This window comes from Phascolarctos cinereus, unplaced genomic scaffold (genome assembly GCF_003287225.1).
Source record: "Phascolarctos cinereus isolate Bilbo 61053 unplaced genomic scaffold, phaCin_HiC Scaffold_5;HRSCAF=322, whole genome shotgun sequence".
NCBI classification, from domain to species: Eukaryota; Metazoa; Chordata; class Mammalia; order Diprotodontia; family Phascolarctidae; genus Phascolarctos; species Phascolarctos cinereus.
The window spans coordinates 262,118,954-262,139,210 of record NW_027555958.1 but is presented as its reverse complement, the minus strand read 5'-3'; the positions used below and the strand labels follow the sequence as shown (position 1 = coordinate 262,139,210).

The following is a 20,257-nucleotide window of genomic DNA, read 5'->3' as shown; positions in this document are numbered from 1 at the left end:
TTACAAGGAATTCAATAAAGACTGTTTACCTTTTGCATGAGGAAATATAAAATGTATGTCTAAGATAGTTATTAGCAATTGGGTAGTTCATAAGAAAGATTGGGGTAGACCTAAGTATGATATGATTAAAAAGGTAAAATTATTTAGGAACTGGTAAAAACAGTAATTATTTTATACAAATGAGCTGTGAAAGGAAGAACTGATGCAGAGGAATTAGATAGAGAAGGAGGGCTAGTAGTTCTGGAACCCTACTTTCATCAGGAATGTGTTTAAGAGGGATACTACATACATACATATATACATGCATACATACACACATATACACATATGAATATATACCCACATATACATATATGTATATGTATAAATGTCTTCTAAATTCTGAAAGAAATAAAAGGCTAAGGGGATAGGGAGGAAGGAGAGGATAAAGGATGGATTTTTAGTGGGGAGGGTGAAGGAATTGGATAAGGGGAGATAATAGAAGGGAAGATAAAAGAAGATTAACAGGAATGGGAGGATAAGGGAGTGATCCCTGGAGGGGATTTGTATTTAAGTTTTAATATTTAATATTTAAGTTGATAATATGTTTCTACTTCTTTTCTTATTGTATATTTAAGTTTAAAATAAATTAATAATAAAAAATTAAAAGAAAACAAAAAATCCCTCCAAAACAAAAAGAAATTATATTCAATTATTATTATTATATTTTTAATTTCATCAACAAAAAATGTGGGAATTTGTTTTCTCTCTTGTTATAACAAGAACATATAATATCCTTGATTTTGCCTCTTGCCCTATAAAGCCTAAAATATATATTATTTTGCTCTTTACCAAAAAATGTTTGCCATTCCCTGATATAATGGGAAGTACCTACCCCACAAGTCAGGAAGACCTGGATTTGACTTCTGCTTCAGATACTTACTAGCTGTATGACCTTGGTCAAGTCACTCAATCTCTTAGCATCAGTTTTCTTATCTATAAAATGGAGATAATATCTCTTAAGACATGGTTATTGTAAGACTCAAATAAGAGAGTATATGTAAAGCTCATTACAGACCCTGAGGTACCAAATAAATGTTAGATATGATGTGAGTCTTTTTACTGCCTAATTTAACAACCATGCATTATTATTTTTCCCCCAATGATGAAAGGGAGGTAGGAGCATGAAAATGGAGGCTAGGGATAGATTAGGGGGAAAATGAAAGAAAGAAAAGAGAGTCAATGAATTTTTTAAAAATGCAGAGGAGAGAACAAAAGGCCAGAAAGAAGCACAAACAATAAAACTATATGTGTGTGGGTGTATATGTATATGTACATATATATGCATATATATACGTATATACACACGTATGTGTGTGAAATCTTATTTTTTTATTCTACTTTGAATATGGAAATGCTCATTTTATTTGGGGTTAAGTTCACATTAAAAATAAATTTAAAGCAAATATGCTTTTAATATGCATGCCATTATACCATGGACAAAGGAATATTTAGATAGTGAAATATAATCTCTGCCCTCATGAATTTTACTGTCCAGCACATTTCATATAATGTAGAATAGAAATAAATGGCAAGTGTCATTGGCATGTCAAATAACCTTTCCCTTGTCATCTGTTTTCCCATAGGGCTCTATGGGAAGGAGGTTCACCGAAGTGGAGGCCCTGATCTCCATAACTTCATCTCATCTGGATTTGTCACATTGGGAAGAGGACACACGAAGGGTACAGTGGAAACCATTTTTTACTAAATACAAAGATTGTCTAGGGAAAGTCACTCTGAAACACTGAAGGTGGTTTAGAGGCCAGACAATTGTCCTGGACAGGAGTAATTAGGGTGAATCTATTGATGATTATTCCTGGTGATTTGGGATACTTCTAGCAGAGTGTCCCAAGAGGTAAAGGGTATGACAGTAGGGAACATAACCCCTGAGTTGGGATGGGATGAGCAAGATAGATACACACTGTTCATTTTGGTTAGGGAGCTCGGGGGGGGGGGGTAGGGTAGCAAGGAATCTGTACTATTTTCAAAGTGGATCTCTTTTTTTTTCTTTTTTTCCTTTCTAAACTAACATTTTCTATTCTGATTTCTATACTCTGTATGCATTATGAGTTTTATTCTATAGACAGCCCACCTTTCTCAGTGTGTGTAGATATGTATATCTTGTACATTATAGGCATAAATCTAGATGTTAACGTGTCCCTAAAGATATAAGAAGGAGCTTCTCTACTGAGCTTGTTTGTGATACAGCTGACGATGGCTTCCTGAGCATCTGTGTAGGGAGATGTGGAATCCTGCTTGTTTACATTTTCTGTTTTAACAGAGTCATAATGGTGTTGTGAGAATTCTGTCACTACAGGGATAATCTGGTCCAAATCCATCTGTTTAATTTTCTACCAATCTGTATACTTATGTAGAATCAATGTGAAATATATGCAGAAATATTTCCCTGTGTTCCTCTGGCTGAAAATATGTGTGTTGTTCCATGAGTGAAAAAGGATAATTTCCAATATTCTTATATTCCATGCATTTTTAAAAGGATTCTCTATGCAATGTTAATTCTATAGAGAAGAAAAAAAAATGTGTACCTGTGTATGTTTTGTCTGTTGTGTCTGTGTATCTAAATAAAGTTTATCAAGGATACAGGTGATACTTGTGGGTACTGAGAGTTACAGGCCTGCACCAAGGACCTGAGTCCTACTTATACATGCAAACTTCTGGCTTCCACAAATCCTCCTTCAACTGGTGAATCTGATCCACAGATCTGGGTGGTCAAAAAGAACTTGGTACCAAGATGAATTCTTCTCTTTAAAAAAAAATGCAAGGTTAGCTCAGGAGGGTGGAAGATAGAAGAGACTATATCAACAAGTAGATCATCCTTGAATAAACAAAGTGGCACTTAGCACAAATATTAGTATCATTTCCTACCGGATAAATCTGTTTCTTACCCCCTCCCCTCATGTGTGTGAGTGTGTGTGTGTGTGTATGTGTGTGTGTGTATTCCCTCTTTTGTCCTTTCTTAATCCATTTCTTTTCCTTCTCTCCTGTCAGTGCCATATCTCCATGTCAGTGCCCATGAATGTCATTTAGCTTTGCTATGGCATTCAGGGTCAAAGATGTTGCTGACTCCAGCTTTAGAATTAAACTGCATTGGCCCACCCTATACCCTATAATGACCTACAATTTATATGTTGAAATTAAATTCCTCAACTTGCTAATTTTGGCATGCAGACATCCCTCTGGAAGATTTGGGCCATCTTTCAGAAACACCATTTTATTGGTACCAAAGATTATATAAACAAAAACATACATTGTTGCTTCACTATAATGCTATACTCAAGCTTGATGTTCTACAACAATTCCCTAGAGATAAGTCCAACTTGTCACAAGGTCCACTGAGCCTTCATGCCATCATGAATAGGCCCCAAAATAAATCTGACATATGCTGATTTTTCATCTCTGTTGAAAAATATTATAAGAGTAAGTATTTGGGACAAATGTAGCCACAACTGACCATACATACCAGTCTGGTTCCTTCTCCTCCTAGAAGCCTCTAGTCTTACTTCATATTAACAATAATGGGATATCCATGTACTTTAGCATGGTAAGTCCCTCAGGCAGTATTGAACTACCAACAACCCCAGTGTACTACTTCAATAGCTTCTTGGGATGCCAAGAGTGCCATATTCTCAAGAAGTTTATAACTAAATGTTTTGCATTTCCCTTTTCACCTCTTTCTCTTATCCTTTTCTGCCTTCATCATTTCCTTAGCCTTAGGCATACCAAGGAGAGCACGTGGGAATTGCTAACCTCTGTGAATGTTCCTCTGGGCTGAAGAGGGTGTCAGTCCCAAGCTAGGATGATTTCTCTCTCCATCCCTTGCCCCACCAAGGCCCTACTCATAAATAAGGCTATACTTTGGAGGCAGTACCCTCAGAAAAAGTCCTATTCTATACTATTCCACATCAAATGTTTATATGTTTGAAGTAAGGTTTAAATAAACATCAAAGCCTTAGAAAGTCAGTGAAGTCCAAAAGGGAATCCTATAGTGTATATATATAGGAGTGATAAGAGGGTTAGAAGAGAGAAGGGACAAACCTATTATTTTTTGTTAGTCGTAATAGAAGGCTAGTTTTCATTTGTCTTCATATTGATTTGTATAAATCAAAATCATATAAATATATGAGACTTAGGTCTTTTTTAAAAAACTTACAAGATAATAGAGTTACCTTAAGTCAGTTCCAACATAAGTAACTCTAGAAACAGCACCACTCACATATAATCTTAGCTGGCAAATATTCCATTTGGGTGAGCACCTCCTTGGAACTAAGTCAACAGGAATGCCACAAAAGAAGTGAGTGCCAATGAAGACCAAGCAGAGCTCCCCTAGTGTTTTTGCATGATTATGAAAAGCTACTGAGCTTTTCATGGCAGAATGAACCTAATACCAGTATAATGTTTCTCAGAGGCTATATACATGGCACCATAAATCAACTGGCCAGTTCAGTCAATTCAATGAGAAAGTCAGGCAGGTGAGTTCTATTGGCACATATGCAGCCTGAGCCAATTTTTCCCAAGTCTCTTTGGCTTTCCTCACAAGGCTCTGCACTAGAACTTTCTTAGGAGTTATAAGTACATAAGACAAAAACTAAATTTCAAGATAAGAGAAGTGACAATGGCAGAACAGGCATTAACTATCATGGACTAAACCCCACAATCCTCTCACAGGTGACTAAAACTATATGAATGATGGAGTTACAGAATGGAGGGGAGGAGGTATATAAAAAAGGAAAGGAAAGATAGAAGATAGAGGGGAATGTGTGTTATAGCCCCAAATATGTCCATGGATGAATAATGAAGGGAAGCTAGTTCCTCTAGTACCCAAGCAAGAAGATGGACTACTGAAGAAAGTGAGAGATAACAAAAGGGAGGGATTAAATCAAGGATAATCAAAAGGGGAGGACATAACCCAATGAAAGGAAGGGGTTCCATTGAAGAGCATTCCCATGAAGGATAATGTGTATCTCTATAATGATAATGGTGATTTTACAATGAATCTAATCTGAGAGAATTTCGTGCACAAGGAGAGCCCATCTTCTGAAAGAGCACATGGTCAAGTTCTTGTTTCAGAGAAAAAGGAAAACATATTTTCTGAAACCAACTCACACCCAGAAAATAGAAAGAGGAAAACAAAACAAAACAAAGTTGGATAGGAGCAGAAAAGGGGAATTTTTGAAATAACTGCCAAACTAAGAGGGATAAAAGTAAAGGAGAAAAGAGAGGAAGAATTAGATAACTAACTAAATAATGAATGAAAAAGAAATCAAATGAGTTAAGAAAAACTCCAAAACTATTGAAAAACTTGATTAACAGGAGTGGGTAGGTGAAAAGAGAGAGAGAAGAGAGTCTGTGAGAATAGCATAGCATCAAAGCAGATTAAGCAAAACTGATCATTGGGACAAAGTACTAACAAATAATAACAAAGTAGTAACAAAGGTGGAACAAAAAAATTCCAATTAAAAAATTACCAGATACAAAAGTGGAGGAAAACATAAACCTAACTCATATGACATTAAATGTGAATAAATTTGAATAATACAATAAAAAGAGATTGACAGCCTGTGTAAGAAAACAAAATTTTGCAATCTGTTACAAGAAATCCATATAAAAAAGCAAAGACATAAATAGAATAAAAATGAAGGATTGGAATAAAATTTACTATGTTATCAGGTGAATTTGAAAAGGCAGAAGTTGTTATCATTCTATTACACAAAACCAAAAATAAAAATTCACCAAAAAAAACAGACAAGCCAATATTAACATTAAATACATACTTTCCAAGTGGTATGACATCTCAATCCAAAGGAAAAATTAACTGAATTGTTACAACACAGATAATAACACAATAGTAGGAGACTTTACTGTTTCTTTCCAGAGTAAGATAACTCTAACAGAAAGATAAAAGAGAAAATGTAGATTGAACAAAATATTGAAGAATTTAGAGTTGAAAGATTTGAGGTTCATTCTGAATGTGACTACTAAAGAATATACATATTTATTCAGCATCGTATGAACCTTTTACAATTATTGAGCATATATTAAGGCACAGAGAAATTGTCAATACGTGTAAAAAGTCAGAAATACTAGTCATATCTTTTACAGGTTATAATATAACAAAACAGTGGCTCAGTGAACAAAAACAAAACAGAGCTAAATGTAGACAGTAATGAAATAGCAAATAACAAATGGGTCAAAGAACAAATAATAGAAACAATTAATTATGTGAATGATAACGATAATAATAAAAAGAACCTGCCAAAATTTCTGGGATGCAGCTAAAAAGATTCCCAGAGGAAAATTATATTCCTAAAAACATAATTAAAAATTAGAATATTCAGTATTCTCTGTGTTAAAACTTATCTATAAAATGAAATGAGTGGGTGAAATGATCTATGATGTTCCTTGCAACTCTAAACCCATGATCCTATAAGGATTTGTTTACAATATCTTACTGAAAATGTTAGTCCTAAACTGCAAGCTCTACCCAAGAGTGGAAGGCAAAAACTACTCCTTTCCACACTGCTGTCAATGCAAAGAACTTTGAGTTGTTAAATGATCCCTGAAGCAGAGATTTTACATTTTACAGATGAAAGCCTAGGGATGTAAAGTGACCTTCCTAAGGTCACACAGGTTCACCAAGAATAAGGCTCAAAGCTGGGTCCTCTGGTGCCTTTATATCAGAACTTCCTGACTTTTCTTGTCTTTTTGTTTTGTTTTGTTTTTTGTTTTTTTTGTCAAGGACTCCTTTGGCAGTCTGGTAAAGATTATGGATCACTTCTCTAATGCATAAAATAAAATGCCTAAGTTTGCAAAGAAAACCCAATTATATTAAAATAAAGATATAATTCTTTTCTTATTCAAAATCACAGATATCCTTTAATGTATCCATGGATAGGTCTATAACTGTCGGTTAATAACCTATTCCATTGCTTGATTCACCCAAGATCACACAGCTAGTGCATAGCAGAGGCAGAAGAATAACCCAGTCTCTTTACTCCCCATCTGTCATTTCTGCTCCCTCCTTCAGAGTGAATTTGTACACCAATGGAAGGCATGGATAATGGAGATCAAAGATTTGTAGGCTAGGAGTAAAATGTGATTAAGTATACTACACACTCAGATTTTTATAGCTCAGCCTATAATGTCACATATAGCTATGCATAAATATGAAGTGATGGGTAATAAGGAACCAGGGCTCTTGAAGTCATCAATATTTGGAAAAATCACTACTGGATTCTGGCAGAAATCATCTCCCAGTATCCCAGTAAGTCATTATGTTTTCATACTGGAAGGATAACCTAAGGGTTTTTTGTTTGTTTGTTTCCAAAAAGAACCTTACACTGGCATTGCTATTTACTGCATGTTACCCAGCCTCATCAAAAATAAAAGCCAAAATGCCATAAAAAAGATGCAGAAATTGGATCGTGGCAACCAAAGTTTTGGGGTACATTCATATTCATGAAGATTGGTAAAGGCCTAGAGTTGAAAGAGGCTCGACTTCAGGAAAAGAAGAATCTACTCAAGGAATTTGTTCTTGTTGAGTTATTTTGGTTTTGTCCAACTCTTTGTAACCCCATTTTAGAGTTTTCTTTGCAAAGTTGCTGGAGTGGTTTGCTATTACCTTCTCCAGCTCATTTTATAGATGAGGAACTGAGGAAAATAGGATTAAGTGACTTGCCTAGGATCATACAGATAGTAAATGTGTGAGGCCAGACTTGAACTTATGAAGAAGAATTTTCCCAATTTCAAGCCTAGTGCTTTATCCACTGCACCACCTAGCTGCCCAACGTTGTTTTTCAGTTGTGTCTGAATCTTGGTGATCCCCATTGGAGTTTTATTGGCAAAGACACTGGAGTGGTTTGCAATTTCCTTACCTAGTTCATTTTACAGATGAGGAAACTGAGGCTAACAGGATTAAATAACTTTCCCAGGGTCACACAACTTGTTTGTGTCTGAGTCCGAATTTGAACTCAGATCTTCCTGAGTGCAGGCCCAGCACTCTGTCTACTGTACTACCTAGTTGCCCATTCAAGGAACAAAACTTTTTAAAGCATTATTCGATAGAGAAATCTCTCTCAGTTGGGTCAGAGAATGACAGAAGCCATTTTAATTTAAAAAAAAATCTGACCAGAACCACTTTACACTTGGCAGCTGTTGATATGGTTCATCTCTAAAAGTATCTGCCCTGTCTAAGAACATCCTCCTTCTACACATGTCAACTTTCTGGTGCCTGAAATTTTACCTTTATAAATAAGGGGTTTTTTTGTTTGTTTGGGGGCTAAAAATAAGGATATAATATTTTTCTCACAACTAAGTTCACAGACCCTTAAAATCTCTCCACAAATCCCTTGGTGGCCCATGGATGCTTGGTTAGTAAACTCTGCCTAAAGGAAGATTTCTAATAAATTATATAGATCTTCTTTAAAACGACTTATTTGCAAAATTGGATGTGAATCACACGAGATGAAAAGACCTTGATGGGCAATGAATGACACAAATTGCAAGTCTTCACATAAATGAGATCATAGATCATTGAACTAATGAAATGTACATACATGTTATATCACAATGTATTCACATACATAGGTACATTTTGGCATCATGTTGGAATTAACAAAGTGCTTTCCTCACAATAACCCTGTGAAATGGTATAAGTCTTACTAGCAGATTAAGACCTGGGTTCAAATCCCACTTCAAACTCTTACTAGCTGTGTGAACCTGAGCAAATTACTTACCCTCACTATGTCTCAGTTTCCTCATCTGTAAAATAAGGGAGTGGGATTCGATGGCCTCTAATGTCTCTTTCAGCTTTAAATCTATCCTGTCATCTCCCATAAGGCAGATATTGAAAGTGAAACTCATCGGGACATTGGACAGGTAGGAATCCAGAGACATGGGCTATCATCACAATCTTTCCACTAACTAACTCCTGACAACCTCTATTCTTAATCCTTCCATCTGTAACATTAAGGGATTAGACTACACAATCTTTAAAGTCATTTCTGGCTCTAATATTCCACAGATTAATTTATTACTTTCCTTCACTTGGTCTTGATGGGGTTAGAATAGATATTCTACTTTGGGATCTCATAAGGAGGAGTAGCAGAGCTGAAACTACTTCCCTACGTGCCCTAAAAAATTTAGAGATCCACACACATCACAAAAACATGACTGTAGCAATTTCCTACATGGTTGAAAGCTTATCTGAAGCACCAATGATAAGAGCTAATAGTATAGAGTAGTGGAAAGAATATGGCTAGAATCTGAGGTTGAAGCTCTGGGTTCAAATTTTAATACTACTATATACTATTTGTTTGACCTTGGAGAAAAACCTGACTTCCTTGTACCTGCTTTTTCTCTTCTCAGAGAGTTAAATTCTGTCCACTAAAAGTCCCAGAGGTTCTGTATTATAGGTCACAAGCCATCCTGGAATTTGCCTCTGAAGAAGTTCAGAATTTCTAGCTATGCTAATGGGATAAGGGAGAGCTAGGGTTGGCTGATATTCAGTTCTCAGAAGTGAGTGGATGTAGATGAAAGAGTCATTAGGACAAGAGCTGGAGCTCTGCCATGTTTCCTGTATTTGACTTACTGGTTTCTCTCTTTTTTTTTTATTATAGAGCTTGACAGCACTGGTTTTGGCTTCCATAGCTGACTACTTCTATAGCACCTAATTAAAGGAGATTTTTTTTTAAAGGAACAATGAACATGATTGTTAAATATGTTCAGAATCTCTCTCTCTCTCTCTCTCTCTCTCTCTCTCTCTCTCTCTCTCTCTCTCTCTCTCTCTCTCTCTTCCTCTCCCTGTCCCTCTCTCTCTCTTTCTCTCTCTCTCTCTTTTTTCTCACTCTCTCTCCCAGTGGAATTGTAGGGGATAGAGGTCTGAACATAATTCCTAGGAGCCCCTTGTCAATCAACTGTTGGCCCCTCCCATTAGCTTCCCTCAGAAACAATTGATGTGTGCCAAACACATGCTGGCTTCTGTCAGATGCCTTGAAGCCAAATCCTACCCTGTCTTCACTATCAATCCCCTTCCTTGCTCTCAAATTCTGCCATGTGACAGCTGATGGAGCCACTCTGGTATCAGAAGGGAATAATGCTTTTCAGCAAAGAAAAACAAATTTTTTAAAAAAACCCTCCCATTAAGCCTGAAAACTGCTTCAGTGGTGGTTGTAAGTAACTGAATAAACGCATCAAGGAGACTAATAGGCAAAGGGAACACCTCTTTGCTCCTGATCAGTGAAATGGGAAAATTATACAAGCATTACTATACTTTTGCTAGAGGGATTCTTTTTAAATGAATTCCCTTGAGAAGGAGAAATTTATTCCTAGAGGTCTAAAGTGGAAGTCTATTCTCTGATCCAATATAAAGGAGGAAATCAATCAAAGTGTAGTGGAAAGAATTCAAGGCTTGAAGTCAGAAGATCTGGATTCTAACCCCAGGTCTGCCATTTACTGATTTCATTTTAATGTGCCACAGCTTTATCATTTGTAAAACTAAAGATAATCATATGTGAATCACTTACCTCTAGCAGTTGTTCAATACAATGACACATACAGCATTCTTTATAAATCAGGAAGAGCTATTCAATCAACAAATAAGTGTTTATTAAGTGCCTATTCTATGCCAAGCTTTGTGTTAGATGCTACCAATCAGATCAATAAACATTTATTGAGCACCTATTGCATGCCAGACACTATGTTAAGCATCAGAGATTAAAAGAAAGGCTTAAAACAGTTCTGGCCCTAAAAGAGTTCATAATCTAATGAGGGAAGACAAAACATAAAAAAAGAAAAGGAAGAAATGGATGGTGCCCCAAGCAGAGGTTTGATGAAGTCTTATAGCTAGTTTAAGAATTGATCTGAATAAGTTACAAAGCTGATTTCACCTTTCAAAATGATGAGTTTCTGGATATTTTGAAATCCAAGAGGTAGCCCAGATCCTTAGACACAAAGAATGAAACAATTCTAACTCTCAATGAATTTACATGATAATGAATATTATGTCAAGTATAATTTTTCTGTGGCTCAGTTTACTTATCCATAAAATAAAGGATTGGACTAGACTATGTAGACTCTGAGGTCCTTTCCAGTTCTCCATCTATGATTTAGTTGTTACTGACAGGGTGCTTGGGCCCCAGCTCTAAGATCATGTCTCTGGAAGCCTCCCAATTTCTCAGTAGGCCCCTGTTCTATGAGAAAATTTTCTCTTGTTGCAGAACACATTCTCTTTTCGGAACATACGGGGGGGTGTCTGGCCCAAGGATTTTTGTCCCTGACTGGCCCAAGGACTCTTACCCTGACCAAATCCTCAAGATCCATGTCTCTGACAACTCCCTCAATGTCTGGGGTACTCTCTACACTTTCCCATCCATAGCTCCCAAAGATACCTGGACACTTAGATTACCTAATTAGTATCCCTGGCATTCCTTTCCCATGCCCCTTTTCCATATAAACCCCAGCACCATCCTCAGTCTCTCACAGGTTGCCATAAGGACCCTTTCCCACTTTTGCTAAAATGTTACAATAAATTCTTTGCCACTTGATTAAGAAAAGGCTTGGGTATGTGAATTCATTCCAAGCAATGCTTCCTTGCCATTCTTGGGGTCCCAGCACCCCAAAACTTTGTCATTACCATTTGCTTGTTATTTTTGTTCTCCTCCTTCTTTCACCTTCACTGTGTGTGGTAGCCACAAAAAATGGAAAAGCAGGACTACTGGCAAGACTAGGTTGGATAATTTTGTACATGTGCAAGAACTTTTCATAGCTGTGACCCAACTTAGAAAAGCTGGAGTCCCAGTCTACTCTAAAAGAAGATTTATGACAGTCTTAGAGTGGAGCAACTGAAGGGGAGGAGTTCATCCCAATAGTCCATAGCATGTGAAAGTCACAAGGTACAGGCCCTGGAAATCTCCCCACCAACTCTCCTTCAGTTTTCTCTCACAAGGTCAAGTCTTTGGCTTTTGCCTGAGGCATCATCCCAGTAATCTTCTCAAATGGTCTTTCATTGTATCTGCACCCAATTTCCCAATTCTCTATTACCCTTAACTGTAGTCCAGTCCTCCATTGTCTGCTACCTCCCTATGGCCCCTGGCTACTTCCCACCCCTCCTCCAGTCACACCAAATGACTTGACCACTCCTAGATCCTTCCCACAGTCTTTCTGTATCAGGCCTCCCTTAAGGTGCTCAGATTCCTTAAGAGGCCAGCCAAGTGCTCACATTCTTAAAATCTGGCCCGCTTGCATTAGTAACACAAATGCTTAGATTCTTTAAGAATCTGGCCAATATGGCAGATCTTTAATAAACCTTGTCTTTCACTGAAAGAAAGCTTGGGTTGAATTCATTTGGGCGGGACCCACACCTCTTGCTCTCTATATTTTGGGGTCCCAGCATCCCTGAACCTCAACAAAGGGGCCTCAAGGGACTTTATGGATCATCTAGTCTAACCTCCTCATTTACAATTGGGAAAGCTACAACCAGAGGGAAATGACTTCCTTAAGACCAGAGCTCATCAATAGCAGAACCAGAAATTTCTCCCCACTTTGCATATCAGACTCAAGGTTACTTGATTTCTCTCTGTCTCTATGGATGGCTACTATATAATTATAAACAAATGGAAATATCACCCATCAGTAAGGAGCAGTACATAAAATACCTTTACACCTACAAGATATTTTACTCTTCAGCCAACTGGTTTTCCTCCCTGGAAACATATAATTTCTAATAATGCTTAAATACTAAATTTGGAAAGTGTTCTGCAGCTCTATCCTCTAACTCAAAGGAGATATATATAGAGAGAGAAATACCACACATCATGATGCTGTGGAAAGAGTCCTGTCTTAGGAGTCAGGAGACTTGGTTTCTAGTCCAGGCTCTATATAGGTTGCCTGTGATCTTTATTGCTTTTTCTTCCAAGGTCTCGGTTTCCTCATCTGTGAACCATAAGGGGTAGACCATGTAATGTCTAGATTCCCATCAAGAAAGAGCATTCTGTGGCTCCCTTAACCCAGAAATAGGCTTAGGTTCACGAACAAATATACACAAACAGAAATAATTTCATAATCTCTCATATCTGGTATTTTAAAACCCTTCTGGGAAGTATTACTTTCTTTTTTACATTTTTTAAAATTTATTTCATTAAATATTTCCCAATTACATTATAATTTTTTAAGATTCATTTTTTAAAATTTTGAGTTCAAATTTTTCTGCTTCCCATCCCTCAAGAAGGCAAGCAATATGATCTCAATTATGCATGTGAAGTCATGCAAAACATTACCATATGAGCAAAAGAAAACACACAAACAAGAAAAAAAAATAAAAAAAGTGTGCTTCAATCTGCACTCAAACTTCTTTGGGTCCTTTGGAATTGTCTTGGATCACTGTCTTGATCAGAGTAGCATCACAGTTGGTCACAACATTGCTGTTCTTGTGTGCAGTATTCTCCTAGTTTTACTCACTTTTCTTTATATCAGTTCAGATAAAACTTCCCAGATTTTTCTGAAACCATGCTACTTGTCATTTCTTACAAAACAGTAGTATTTCATCACAATTCATATGCCACAATTTATTTAGCCATTTCCAAATTAATGGACATGGGACTTTTTTTTTCTAAAAGCTTTTTAGAGATTCATGTATTAACTCTCTGATTTCTTCCAGTCTTCATCACTCTTTCCATCATACTCCTTTCCTTATCCTTCTTCCCTACTATAAACTTGTTCATCTTTTGTTTTTTTGTTGTTGCTTTTTTGAAGATGACCAATGACATGGGTGATATCTTGACTTGTGTGTGAATTGGATATAAGTGAGGCAGAGTTGCACAAAGTCCTCAGCCTCACTCTCTCTTGCAGAGTCATTGAAGTCCAGTGGCAAGACAAAAGTCAAGATGATGGTTGATGGTCCAGAATGCAGTGGATGACTTTGGAGTCTTTGATGTTTGACCAGTCTTTAAGCACTCCATAGTACCTGCTTCAGCTGCCTTCATGGTGTTTGAAATGAATTGTTCTCATCCACCCATTCTGCTAGAGAAAGTTTTCACATGCATAGGGTAAACATGCCTCTAACTCACCAGCAGGTTTGAGGCTTGTCAGGTACTCCAACCTGGTTTAGCCTGTCTGCTGAGGTGGTGTACTGGGATGTAACCTTTGCAAATGCTATATTTCTTGGAGCCACAAGTGAGAGCTGGGTGAAGGTAGACACCAAAGGTGGTAACCCTGAAAAGGGTTCAGCAAGTCCTCATGCCAAAAGTTCTAGTCTTTCCTTAACACCCTATACACCCCATAGACTATAGTATCCATTTAGAGACTTTCAGAATACATGTACTAGAACTTTTCTCCAAACCAGTTCCCTTTCAGGAAGCAGTATGATTGAAATGCACAATATTTCTTGATTCTTGCCAAATACCTGTATGTTTTGAGATACAAGTGGGCCCAGGACATTGATCCCACTAAAAAGTATAATGTGGTTTAGGAATCCTTCTACCACTTTATTTGTATATCATTTATGGCTGAAGTCCAAACTCTAGTTAATGTAAGTTAATCATTCTTAACAATAGCCAGAGAGACCTCTTGCAAAGACTAGATGGAATAGGCTAACAAATTACCAAAGGCACAGAGAACATTCTTACAAATTAGAAATGCTATTTAATGCTTATGTTAAACTTTTCCAGTTTAATAATGATGCATATTTTGAAATTTTTCCCAAATTCAAAAAATGCCAGATTGCTTAGGGCAATAATGTTGACATTACCCATCTCTTAAAATTTAGTGACCTTTAGACATCCCTTGAGTTATATCTTATAAAGTAGAGTTTATCTCTAGGCAATACCTTATAAAGAGAATTTGCCTCTAGGAATTTTAAACTCTAGTTTCTATTTTCTTTTGCTTCTGTCATATACTCCACATTTTTTTTTATTTTACACACACACACACACAAACACACACACACACAATTTCTTCACTGCTCCTCTCAGTGACATTCTCTTTGTCTGAGAATATAATACTGGAGCTATACATTTCTGATATCCATCTACATACTCAGAAAGGCATAGGAAGCAGCCATATCAATCTGTACCATGGAAATGATTTGTGTTCCATATCCCATTCAGATAACTTCCTTTCAAAGGCTCCTCATACTTTCCTTACACCATATTATCCATCATTCCTCCCATCTTATCTGTTTCACTGCAAAGCTTTAGGTTATTAACTCCTACTAAAAGGTATTCCAGCATATTCCCTAGCATACTTCAGACTACCTACCACCTCTGTAACATTTTAACACAAGATTAAAGATTGATAGATAAGAAAATAAAGTCAAAAGAGCTGAAGCCAGAACAATGTTTTGTAAACCATTAAGAGACTACGGCTGACATCTTCATTTGCTAGCAAGTGAATTTTGTTTCTCAGTAATAATTCTTACAGTCAGCAACCAAAACCATTCAGAATTGTGTTCTTGCCTTGGAAGTTTGAATCCCTATAGGGGTAGAGGGAGAAAGAACACCTTATCTTGGGAACTACAGATTTGAGTTTCTTATGGCTTCATACAGCACCTGGCATGTAGTAGATGCTTAATAAATATTCATGATTGATTTTGACTTAGATCATGAATAGGATAAAATCATCTTCAAATATTTATATTAAGATTCTTAGGGGTGAATATTATTTGTTCACTGGCCACAAAGTTGAAGCCTGGGGAAGTATTCATTTTTTCAATTCAATTCACTAAGCATTTCTTACACATCTAGGATGTCAGGAACTGTAATAGGCAGTTGGAGTACAGAGATGATGTTGCCTTTAACCCTAAGGAGCCTTCATTTTTTTTTAGGGAAACATGTATACATACAAGTAAATATGGAAATAAATACAAAGCAGTTTGCTAATTGAACCATAATAAATGAGGGAATCGTGAAAAGTTTCTTATAGGACATAGTGCTTAGCTGAGCCTTGAAGTGAACAGGAGGCTTGAATAAACATAAGTGAGGAAGGTGAGTATCATAGGCATGGGAGCCTGTAAAAAAGCACAGAAATGAGCTGTTCGAAGATCAAAAGGTCTGCCAGTCTGAATGGAATGCGGAGTACATGAGAAGGATTAATGTGTAATCAACATGGAAGGATAGGAATTATTAGCCTGCATGAACTCACACTAAACCATCAGCCACTAATACCATTAGTCATTTAGCAACAGTGGATGAGAAAGAAGCAATACAGTATTACCTGACCTGGAGACCCAGTCCAAATCCTGACTTCACCCTTTACTAGCTGTGTGACTTTGGCCAAATCACTTAATTTTTCTGAGTCTCAACTACTTAGACTAACCCATAGATGTAAAGAAAGCACTATGTAAACCTTAAAGTGTTACATAAATGTCTTTGTCATCGTCATCTACCCGCAATGTTCAAAGCAGTATTCTGGCTTTGGGAATGATACTGGGGAAGAGGAATGAAAGATGATAGATTCACATGCAGAATGAGACATGTGTTTTGATATGGGATCAATACAGGAATTTGTTTTCCTTCACAATGCATATTGCTTAATAGGTTTTGTCAAACCCAACAGAACCCCAATTTGAAATAGAGTCAGCTCTAAGAAAGAGACAAATGGAATCAGGGTGCGTGTATCCACAATTTAATTTCTCTCAAGCTCGTTTGACATGCATTGCATGGGAGTTCAGTCCAAAGCTGGGCCCCCCTATGAGGGCCAGTTCAGAACTGCCTCTGTTTGGGATTTGGGGTATAGCATTATATGCTCTTTCAACAGGGGCTCATATGAACCTGCCATCATTCCAGACCACTCCCAGCCTCCATCTATCTAGGATCTGTCTCAACTCAAGCCTGAGTAGGATAAAATCAATTCAGGCCTGGGTTGGAGTTTGGCCAAGATAAGAAGATTCAATACAATCTCATTATCAGAAATGTCCTTCTTAAGAACTTTGGACAGAAGGCTGGCAGGGTGGTACTCTACCTCTCCAAGACACAGATTACCAAGAGAAATCACTTTTCACATTCCCCCATCTGATTCTAATGAGAGGTGTAATTGATATGGTCAACATTTCATCAAGAGGTTTTGGGGACTTATAATAATATGGGAGAGGGGAGAGAGAAATTGATCAATGCATTGACAGTCCCCTTAGTAAATACAAATACAGACACCCAAAGGGAAAAAGTAACAATAAATAGTCCACTTAAGGCATCTCATACAGCCATCTGGTTTTTGGGACATGATCTGATAAAGTTTTCTGGTTTGAGTGCTGTTCAAGTAGTCTCCAGCAGAGCATCCCATCAAGACTCCTTGTAGAGAGAGATCCTCTTTTTTTTGTTGAAATCTTCTACAAAATTGATCTTAATATAATTTTAAACTAACCTGCCAATTGCAAGGTCAAATAATGAAAGTTAACTCAACTCTTAAGTCTCTGATATTATAAAATCAAAATTGGAACTTTGGCCAATTGTCATGTTTAAGAAACTCAAATAAACACAGGAAAATTAAAACCCAGTTTTTATACTGCACAACTTCATATTCATTTCCGCATCAGGAGAATGAGATTCCACCCCTAATTTAAAGTGGATGCTTCCTTTAAGGCATTTACAAGATAGACCACAAGCCATTCTTCTTTCAACTGTGAACTAATTGTAACAAACTGAAACAGGTATGATATTAACTAAGTAACAGAATAAGATCCTAGTTTCACAAGCCTAATTATCCCCATACCATTATGAGGAATTAAAAGACCCTAACTTATGCAGGAATATATACTAGTAACAGATGTCAAGGCTAAATACTTAAGGCCAGTCTGAGGACACACAAATCTAGAAATGAAACTAGAAATTCACAGTATGTTTGAACATAATTTTTATTAACATCAAATTATTACTGCAACAAATTAGCTTGCAAATGGAAATTAAGTAGGCTTCTAAAAATCATACAAAGATTTTACAAAACACTACTTTATAAAAGTTATTTCCCTTTCTTAAAAACAGCTTACAATTTATCCTATTACTATAACAAACTAAATTAATTACAAGGAGATTTTACAAGGTTCTTTCTTTGCACAATTACCAAGTTTCCTTTCACAAAAAATACTTTTGTAAATACTTGTTTTAAATAATAACTCCAAATAGCTTAGTTAACAATCTTAATTTTCACAAGTGAGAACTAAATATTTTTGTCTGAAACTTCCCTTTAAATACAGACAGAACTTGGAAGTTCATGATTTCTTAAATTACAGTACTTCAAAAATATTAAAACACATGGTCAGATATAATGACCTAACACCTTCCTAACCCATTCATTTTTTCTCTTTTTCTCTGGAGGTACAATTCTTAATCTAACAACATCTAGATTATAAGAGAAATTGCTTTTCTAACATCATAGGTGATACAATTGTTTACCAAATTGCACAATTTAGAAATGTAACAATATCCTACACATTATAATGTATTTAAAACTTGAAACAACCCATTATCAAATTAGATAAATGCATTTCTAAATCACCTTGCACAGAGAATCATTCATCTCATCATTAATATGTTGAAACTGCAACCTGAAACCACCTTATATATTTTCATAACAGCCAAGATTTCAAACAAAAAATGTGTTGTTGCAGTAAATACTGGTATTATTATTAATACTCCATTATAACCAAATATACTTCATTAAATGTTAGTAGTTTTCAAAAATATTTTATCATCTCATGGTGGAAAATGCTGTCCACATCCAAAGAAAGAACTATGGAAGTCGAATCGCTATCACTTATTTTTACTTTCTGTTGAGTTTTGCTTCAGCTTTTTGATGTTTCCTCCTATTGGTTTTAAGTTTTACTTACAACTTCACTAATGTGAAAATATGTTTAATGGGTATGTAAATGCAAAGCCTATATCAGATTTTGCGCAGTCTTGGGGAGGGTGGGGGGGAGGAAGGGGGAGAAAAATTTTCAACTCAAAAGCATATGGAAGTGATTGTTGATAAATCAAATAAATTAATAAAATTTTAAAAAAATTTTTAAAAAGAATCAAACAAGTTTTGACCTAAAGAACCTATTCTGAAGTGAGAACCAAGAGAACATCGTACACAGTAACACTAGCATTGTGCAATGACCATCTTTGATAGACTTAGCTCTTCTCAGCAATACAAGGATCCAAGACAATTCCAAAACACTTATGATGGAAAATGCTATCCACATCCAGAGAAAGGACTATGGAGTCTGAATGCAAATTGAAGTATACTATTTTTCCTTTTTTCTTTCTTTCTCATGGTTTTCCCCTTTTGTTCTGATTCTTCTTTCACAACATGACCAATGTGGAAATTTGTTTAATATGATTGTATGTGTAAAGCCAATATCAGACTACTGCATGCAAACTTGAGGAGGGAATAAGAGAAGAAGAGAGGGGGATTTAGAACTCAAAATTTTATTAAAGTGAATGTTGAAAACTAAAAATAAATATTTTAAAAACTATTATGAAACAAAAAATTTTTTATCACATCCCTTTCTTTTTAAAAGGCCCGATTCATGTGCAACAAAATCCAGATTAAAATTGAGAAATAAAGTAATAACATAAAAAACTTCAGATATCAATTGCATTTTCAGAATATCACATATAGAAGCTATTGATGTTACTACTTTTGATATTTTAAAACTACTTCAAAGTTATCAGGTATACATTAAATTAGAGAGATAACAATAATGTTATCCTGCATATTCCAGTCATTTCACAATCATATGATTCTCACAACATCCCTAGGAAGTGGGTTCTACTATTATCCCCTTACAGAATAGGAAACTGAGGTAAATAGACAAATCAAATCAAATCAAATCTGGATTTATAATTGCTAATTATAAACACTTAAAAAATTTTTTTAAAGTCCAATACTCTCTGCCTTTTGAAAGAAAATATTATCCATAAATTCATACGTTTCCTTAGAAAGACATGTGGCTATATACTGGGAAATGCATATAAAGTTTTACAAACAATTTGAAATCACCTTTAATCATCAGGTTTGGCCCAGGCAAAGAGAAACTATCTGAAGCTGGCACAAAGGCACCCAGGACAACTAACCAAGGATGGGAGGTGGGGTCTTAGAGCACATGGCTTGCTTCCAGGCCACCCCATCCCCATCTACTGCAAAACCATTTTTTTCTACTCATCACATTTTTGCTCAAGCCTTTATTCCTCTTTCCTAATCTTTCAAACCCATTACTCAGACTACCTCC

General features: G+C 36.2%; 1 protein-coding gene across 1 annotated transcript in view; it reads left to right on the top strand.

Moving 5' to 3' along the window:
* SHISA6 (shisa family member 6) overlaps positions 1-20,257 on the top strand; it is a 456,375-nt gene that overhangs the window by 240,550 nt on the left and 195,568 nt on the right. Inside the window, exon 4 of the mRNA XM_020965996.2 lies at positions 1,626-1,721. Within this exon, the coding sequence (XP_020821655.1) occupies positions 1,626-1,721 (96 nt within the window). The remainder of the gene's footprint in view (positions 1-1,625; positions 1,722-20,257) is intronic.